This window comes from Argiope bruennichi, chromosome 4, assembly GCF_947563725.1.
Source record: "Argiope bruennichi chromosome 4, qqArgBrue1.1, whole genome shotgun sequence".
NCBI lineage: Eukaryota > Metazoa > Arthropoda > Arachnida > Araneae > Araneidae > Argiope > Argiope bruennichi.
This window is the reverse complement of record NC_079154.1, coordinates 143,846,727-143,855,898: the sequence shown is the minus strand read 5'-3', so window position 1 is coordinate 143,855,898 and position 9,172 is coordinate 143,846,727. Positions and strand designations below refer to the sequence as shown.

The window sequence follows — 9,172 nt, the reverse complement described above, 5'->3', positions numbered from 1 at the left end:
TTCAGGTCTTGAATAGCATGTTCAACAATTATGGAGCCGTTACACTGAGAAGTTTACTGTATAGAGAACTCAGAGTAAAGGTGTTTTAATTCTGACCACCTTGTATTTACTTCAAATATTACGCTCATTTCTTACAATACATTTAACTAAAATATATTTTCATGCATTAAAAAAAAGATATGCAAAAAAACAACCATATCTGATCTATAATTCTGAGTGCATCTGATCAGGTACATGAACTGTTGAACAGCCATCATAGCTTCACAATAAAAAAAAGTTATGGGATTTGTAAATACAATAAATGAAGTTGTTGTCAATAAATGGTTAACACACACAGCAACATAAAGAAAGCATAAACTATATGTAGAGTTTTCCTACAGAAATTAAAAATTCAGGTAATAAATATCAATCAAGACTAGAAGTTAGCAATTATGCATTGTTCTGAAATAGTGCTGACTTAAAACATTGTAAATTTGCAACATTATAAAACAATGTAATTTGCTGAATGTGAAGAAAAATAGTTACACTGCAAAAATAGGGGGTTGGGAAATGTTATATCTTAATGAATTTCCAAAGTACTGGGGGAAATTTTCATCAAATTACAACTTTCTAATTTTTTTGTTAAAAATATATTTATTCACTGAAATTCATAAATTTCCAATTGAACTCGCATTTAAATATAAAAATTAATTTTTCTTATTTTATTTAATATTCAGTTTGATGATCATAATGTTCCATATTGTGTAGGCAAGTGCCACAAGTTTAATTAAAAATGATCAGTGCTTTTAACTGATGTTATAAAAATATATATATAATAACCATATCTGATCTATAATTCTGAATGGAACTGATCAGGTACATGAACAGTTGAGCAACAACTATCACAGCTTTACAATAAAAAAAGTTATGGGATTTGTAAATGCAATTATAGACACAGTTTTTCTTTGTATCTTAATTATTGATATTTTTAAAGCTAACTGTCAACAGCAGCTCTGGTGATAAACAAATTTCATAGTGGGGTTGAAATATGCTATCATGAAACGTATTGCATCATTTTTTTTTTATCTACTGTGCAACTCATTAGAAGAAAAATACAAAGAGAATATGCAGTGAGATATTATAATGTGATATGATTGATAATACATGAATTGATTCTGACTTAATAATATAAGTATTAAATTGCCAGCAGATGAATTGAAAAAAATAAATAAACAAATGATGGAATTTCATTTTATTTGAGAAAATACTCAATCAGATACAAACCAATGATATTAAAATACATATAAAGTATGTTTTGTAATATATACAAATCAAACACAATCAATTATTAGAAAAGCAAATATACAATTGTTAGGAACAACAGTAAAAAATTTTCTCCTAATTTCTGCAACATCAACAACAGCAATTAAAGTTTCAATCTTCCAGGCATTATAACTGACTTTCTTGGTCTCAAATTGTAACCTTCAAAACAGAGAAAATTGGCATTAGGATTCATTCTTCAAAACAAAGAAAGATTCAAATAATTTTTTAAAAATAATGTTACTTTATTAAGCACTTTAATGCATAATTAACTTTGTACTAAATATAATAAGCATATGTAAACTCTGTACTACACAATACAGAGATGTAATTTAGCAATATCTCAAAAATGGTAATATGATTCTAGTACATTATTTCCTTTTGATTAAATTTTTTGCATAAAAAAATTAATATATAAAGTAATTTTTCAAGAAACCAATACCATTTTGCTTGAACACATAAGAACAAGCATTCAAAAATTATAATAATAATTTTCGTTTTAAATTTTAGATGTTACATATTTACTAAGAAAGGACAAAAAGCATTTATTTTCCAGATTTTGTCTTATAAAAAATAAGGCAAAGGAAGACATGATGAATATTTTGACGGAGCATCTGGACTCAATAGTCCTTTATTTCTGAGACCTGATAGTTAGTTTTATTTATACCTAGTTAAAAATGCTTTGAACCTGAATATTTTTGGTGCCTTTTTATTCTAAGACAAATGTGGAATTTTTTAAAGAAATACAATGTATTTGATTCATTGTAAATTTTTATATATATTTGGTATCATTAATTCATTATGAAGCGATATTCTTAAAATTTTCAAAACTTTATTGTATTAAATTATATTAATTGAAATTTCTAAATTATGAAAAAAAAAATTACATTTTCCATTCATTAATGTAGAAATTCCTAACATTTATTTAATCTCATACTTTCTTATTAGATCTTATATATTTGATTATCCCCTGCTGCCATATCTTGACTGCCCCACCAAGCTGTTGTGCAAAATTTTCTTAATATAGTTAAGGGCTTAAAGTTGGCTTATGAGACAAATGAATAAAATTTTAATTTTAATTACTTCATAAGTCCCCTTCCCCACCCTTCCCTTTATTCTCTTTGTTTTTGTTTTTTTATTTACCACTATTCTTTTTACTTCTGCATAACCCTGCTTGTTCTCCCATGCACCACCAGGAGAACATGTGCCGCAGATTTAGAAGCTGTAATTTAATGAATACATAATACATCTATAACTAGAAACTATATTACTATCATTTATCATTATTAAAATCTTTTTTAATTCAGCAAGTAATCTACATTGCAGGAAATCCATCAAGTTCAAAAGTTATTGCAATTAATTAGAGCGATTAGTCACAGAAGTTCGGTAGAACTACAAATATTTTATAAGTAGAAATTTGCTTTTAGACAAAATGTACTGAATATCAATGTTAACTTGATTGCAAAAATGATGTTAAAAATTTCAAAAATTAATTCTAAAATCCATTAACATTTTTCAAGCTCATAGCTCATTCATTCTCTGCTATAATTATTCAAAATTAAAATAAATTTAATAAAAGTAATTTTTTAAAACACATTTATATTAATGCATTAAAAATTATAATTTTTTTTAATTCTATTTTCTACTTTTTAATCTTTAATTTATAAATTCCCCATAGGAATTTTTATTTTAAAAATCTCAAGTTTACTAGAGGTAGTACTGTACAAGTGAAATCAAATTAATATTAATTGCTTTATTCATTGATAATCAAATTTCAAAATTACAAACTTGTTTTGTATTCTTATATATTATTGCTTTAATTAATCAATTTTTATTTTTACATCTAAACTCTAAAAAAAGTTGGTTTTTTTTTTTTTTTTTTTTCCCCCTACTAGAATGCAGATCATAGATATAGTTTAGAATTTTGCTTGAGAAAGTGAAGTTTGTAATGGAATACAAAAGTTTCTTTTTCATAGAAAATAAAATAGCTATTATTTTTCTAAATGATTCCATCTCCATTTCATCAAGAGATCTTTTTGATCATTTAAATATTTCAATTTTTAAACGCATCTGAAAATTTGTTCTTTGTTACTTTATTTACATGAATCTCATCAAGAACATACAAATAAATAAAAATCCATCTTTACAAGAATGAAAAAAAATTAAACAGAAGTTTGTAAAAATGAAATAAATTTACCTTCAGAGTCAGTGTCTTGTTTTTTTATTCTGGTATCATTTGATGAAATAATTGATGCACAAGTTAATACCTTACAAATGTTTCCTTGACCACTGGTTGGAGACTCAGTGCTGTCTTTCACAATTGCAGAATTGCTTTTATTTGAAGAATCATTTAGTGTAGTTCTTGGAGTTTTAGGAGAATTTAAACTAAGTTCACTAAAATCCAAATCCAAATTTGTTTCTGTCTTTAATTTTTTTAAAGAGCATTTGGTAACAATTTGAGATTTACCCCTCCTGACATCTTGACTAGATGATGCAGGGGGATTTCTACTCCTCAGAGTCATCAAATACTTTGCAGTAGTGTTCTGGTTGGACACATTGCAACTTTCATCAATATCTGCAAATTTTTGAATTAAAGGAACAGGTCTTTTTCTTAACTTCATGTTAAGTGAAGGCTCAGGTTCTCTTCTTTTTTTTGTCTCAGTCAATTCTTTATCACATTCTGTGCATTCTTTATCTCGTGAAACTTTTATTTCACTTGCCAATTCAACTGACTCTTTGTGATAAATAATCAATTGCTGATCTTTGTCACATTCAGTACCTCCCTGATCTTGTGAAAGTATTTTTTCACAAACATGTTCAATGGACTCTTGATCTCTTTCAGAAATATAAATTTTTTTATATGTTGCCAAACATCTTTCTTTTAAATCATTCTGTTCAGACTGAACTTCTACTTTGATATCATGCCCCACTTCACTAATTTTAATATATTTATGAGTGAAAGGAACATGCATGCCAGATGGCAAATCTTCGATTACTTTTGGCTTGATTGAAATTTCATTAATTGGATTGAATGATTTATTGATTTCTGAAGTAGTTTGGGCAGATTTGAAACCCAATATGGAAGGCTTCTTTTTATTTATTCCTTCATCACCATCTCCAAAATCAGAAGGTATAGATGAATTTGTTGTAGCGTCATGAAAATCTGCAGATACAGTAGAATTTGCAAAAATAAAGTTTTTACTATCACATCTTTTTCCTAAATACACAACAGGATTCAACATAGATCCCTCTAGTAGTATGTTTTTTATAGAAATGTTTGTTTTAGTGTCCTGCAATTTTCTTATATCATTTTCATCATCTTCTTTATGGATTTGATGTCTATCAATAGTATTCTCTAAAGAAAATTCAGTTTTTTCAGTGTACATATCATAATTATTTTTTGGATTAGATGATTCAGTAAAAGCATCAAAAGACACAGGAGAATTACAATCTCTAGGAGAAAAATTGCTTTCTTCACTTTCAGTTTCAATGCTTGCATCAGAAAAATACTCACTTGCACCAGTTTTTAAAATACTTTTCTTTTCTGAAAGAGTATCTTCAGATCTGTTATCCTCTTGATCACGAACAATTTCCCTATATTGTAAAAATTCCGAGCCTTTAGGTGCAAGACAGTCAAAACTTGAGGTTTCACAAAGATTATTTACATTTTCCACAGAAATATCTAAGAATGATAAACATTTTGCAGATTCTTCATTTGCAGGTGCAGAAACTGCAGATGAACTATTAAGTGTTGATGTAAGGTCCCCTTTCAAAATATTTTGCCTTATAGAGTTAACATTACTTGCTTGCTCTACTAACTTTAACATGTTTTCCATCAATTCACTTGCAGCATAACAAGGAGTTTTAATTTCAACATTGTTAGTTTCACCATTCAGTTTTTGTTTCATGACATCATCCAAGATTTGAGAATCTTCAGGCAAGTCAGCATCTGTGTTTAAGACAGGAGATTTTGCATCAAAAAACAGTCCTGTTATTTGATACTTTGACAGATCATTAATTAAACTGTTTTCAGATAGGCTTTGTGTATTAATACAAATATTGTCTTTCACAACTTCAGGGTTATCTATCTCAAAAGAGCTATTGCTATCAGAATTATAAACTACTTTAGAATCGACTTTATTTGACAAATTACTACCTGATATTAACTTTGTATCTTTGATTTCAATTTCTTGTGAATTCACTTTCTTCTCAATTGATGATTCAGAAAATCCATCTTTTTGAGTTATTTTCTTTTTATGAATCACAAAAGATAATGGATTATTTTTTGTTATTTCAGTATTAACAAAGTTTATTTCAGAAAAATTGACCTTATTGGTATCAGAAATAAATTCATCAGTTACAAATGATTCAGATTTACCTTTTTCCTTTTCAGTTTCTTGAATGCAATTCTCATCATTTAATGAAGAATAATTACACATGTAAGATGAATCTGACTCTAATCTTGGTACAGCTTCATGAGAAATAATGATGTCCAACTTTTCTTTTTTTAATTCTGTGTGTATGGATAATTCTTTACTTTTGTCGTCAAGTTTTTCAGAATTGTGAACAGATGTAAGACTTTTGTAATTTTCTATAAACTCTGAAGTTTGATTTGGCGAATAATCTATGATATTAGTCTGTACTGCTGAATCTTGTGAAGACTCCTCAACACTTTCATTAATGCGACCTGAATGTCCTTCCATAGATGATGAAATAACTTTGCCCAAATCAACATTTTCACAATTCTGATCATTTATATTCACATCAACTTGATTTTCTGAGAATATATTTTCTTTCACAGAAATGAGATGTTCATTAGTAAAATTTGACTCTGAAAAGAGTTCTTGTTGGTCCTTTTTCATTGGACTTGAGCAGTCTGGACACTGATCCTTAATTTCATCTTTATGTTTATAATTTTTTCCATGCACATTTATATTAGTTTGGTTATGTGTGGGCATGCTCTTTTTTCCCTCAGAAATGATGCGTTTATCAGTAATATTTGATTCAGAAATGGGGTTTTGTTGGTCATTTCTCATTAGATTTGAGCTATCTGAACATGAATACTGAATTTCTTCATGTTTATGATTTTCATGATTTACATTTAGATTAGTTTGGTTATCTGTGAGTATGTTCTTGTTTTCCTTAGAAGTGAAACATTTATCAGTAATATTTAACTTGGAAATAGGATTTTGCTGGTCATTTCTTGTGTTACTAGCACATGAATTCAGAATTTCTTCAGAAGTATGACTTTTGTCAGCAATTTTCAATCTTAAATTGGATTCTACGAATAGTGTGTCATCCTGCAAATCAGTTAAATTGATCAATGAATTCAAATACTCTTCCTTGTCAATCATATTTTCAGATTTAGCACATATTGATTCATTCTTTTGTATGACATCATTGATTGTATCATATGCAATTTGATCTGCAGCAGAATCATAATTGGAAGGATTAACAAATTCAGTCATAATCTCGGTCCCAGTATTAGATTTTAGTTCTATTTTTATGGGTTTATTTTTCTTTTCGTGAGAAGAGTTCAGACCAAAGTTTGAGTAATTTTTAATTTCTGTCACAATGACAGGCTGGTTATCATCAGAGCAGCTGAAAGAAGAATTCACATTTCTACATTTAGAAATACATGACTTTTCATTTGGAATAGGCTCACTTACATTAATTTCATCTATAATGACTGGTGAATCTTCTACATCATAATCACTATTTACAGTAATAAACTCAATTTCTTTAGTATTGCTATCCAGTTTGTTTGCTTTTTGTATTTTATACTTTTTTTGTCCATTTTTGGTAGTTTCAGAAAACTGAGAAATATTTTTAGGTAAAGAATGATTATTAGGTGTTTCACTTATAATCTCTGGATTTTTTTCAGCAATAATTAGCACTTCTTCTCTTTGTTTTCCTTTTTCATCATTCTGATGAATCAAATGAACTTTGTTTGGTTCATCAAATGAGCTTTGTTTCATGTTTTTCAGCAAGTATGAATCGATAGAGTTTTGACTAACTTCATTTGCTTTCTTTTCTGCCACTTTGTCCAATTTTTGGTTCTCCTGTTTAATTTTTTTAGCAGGTTTCGAACTGCATTCATGATAAGGAAGATCATCCTGCTTAATTTTACATTGCAGGTTTTCTGCCTTTCTTTTTCTATTCTTCTTATTGATGACTAATTTACTATTATCAAAAACATTGATGGTCAGAGAATGATTTATTGCATTAAAGGCATTTTCTTCAGAAACAACTATGTCTTTTATATTCTCAATAGATTTTTTCATATCAGATTTATCCATATTTATATGCTCATCATCATATTCTGAAGGAAATGGGTCATACTGGAATGTACTAGTATATTTTTTTCTTTTTTGCATCTTTTTAATCTCACTTGCTATGTTCTCCTCTTTATCAACTTCAGATAGAGTCTGGTCATCATTATCTTCAGACAGAAGTGAATTGTAATGTATCATACTGAAATAGTTTTTTCTCTTTTGCATTTCCCCCCTCTTAATTTTGTTAACAGTAATCTCCCTTTTTTCTTTAGATGGAGCTTGATCATCACATGTCATTTGAAGATCTTTTCTTTTCTTTTTCATTTTAATTTCTGTTTTACATACTGTGACCTCTTTATCATCTTTTGATAGAAATGGGTTACTGCATGTCACATTAATATTTCTTGTTTTAGATGGATTTGTGGTATATGTTTGTGTATTTTCAGGGCTCCTGTCATTTTTCTTCTTGATGGCAGAAAGGGTTGTCTCATTTAAATCCAAGCATGATGCTTGTTGTTCAGCTCTTCTCTCTGTGGATATTCCAGGTAGTAATATCTATGAAAAGAAGAATATATATATATATAATTTGAAGCATCTAGACCATATTAATTGATAAGTGTGATATTAATCAAATTCAGAAAATTGAATATGTAAAGAAATTTAATAATAGTAAAATAATAGAATAATTCCAACAACAAAAAAAAAAATTTTTTTTTTCCAGATTAAAGAAAAAAAAATGTTTAGAATTATTTATATGAATTTCTTTTTTATATTAACAATTTACATAAATCCTTTAAAGCATTTCTAATGATTGAAAATGTTTTGATTATTTACATTTAATACTGAAATTTTTCAAAGGACACATTTTGAAGTTGAAATGAAACTAATAAATCTGAAAGAATGAGAATCAAGACAACTGCTTCAATGATTTTACTAAATTAATTCTTTTTTGTTTGCTTGTTTTTAAAAACATTCCATATACTTGCAGTTTGCTTCATTCAGTAAACAACATTTTCAACATATACTAAACTAAAATAACTACACAATCAGCTAGGTAACTAAGGTAAGGTATCAAACAACTTAAACTATCAGCTAGGTAAAATTTATTTTTGAGTCAGCCAAATATGTTTGCTATTTTAAATATTTTGTAGTAAATTATATTTTAGTAATGCAAAGAAAAAAAAAAAAGAAAGTTTAAAAGAAGTTATTCATATAAATTTAACTAGCATGAAACTTGGAACCAGGCTTTTTCTTTATGGTCACAATACCATTTCAAGATACAAAGGACAAATTTATGTTAAATTATATTTTTTAATACTTTAAGTTTGATTTGCAGTCAAAGTGATCATAAATATCTTAGATACTACATTGTCAACTTAAAATGGATACCCATTGAATTGGTGTATAGCTGGGCCAGGGGGGCCAGCATTTCTGCTCTTTGATTACACACAAATAGCCAGACAAAAATATATAAAGGGCCAAATATTATTAAATGTATAGAAATACAGAGGATTAAATAAGCAGGACACTTAATAAGATAGGATAACAATTAAGTCACTAAACAGATCTTTTTGGCTGAATCATTTGGTACTCAAAAA

General features: G+C 27.9%; 1 protein-coding gene across 1 annotated transcript in view; it reads right to left on the bottom strand.

The window, feature by feature from the left end:
• Positions 1-1,216: 1,216 nt before the first annotated feature.
• LOC129965480 (uncharacterized protein PF3D7_1120600-like) overlaps positions 1,217-9,172 on the bottom strand; it is a 35,134-nt gene continuing 27,178 nt past the window's right edge. The window contains exons 8-9 of the mRNA XM_056079386.1: positions 3,497-8,129; positions 1,217-1,461 (exon numbers count right to left, since the gene is read on the bottom strand). Coding sequence (XP_055935361.1) covers positions 1,406-1,461; positions 3,497-8,129 — 4,689 coding nt within the window. The 3' untranslated portion in view covers positions 1,217-1,405. The remainder of the gene's footprint in view (positions 1,462-3,496; positions 8,130-9,172) is intronic.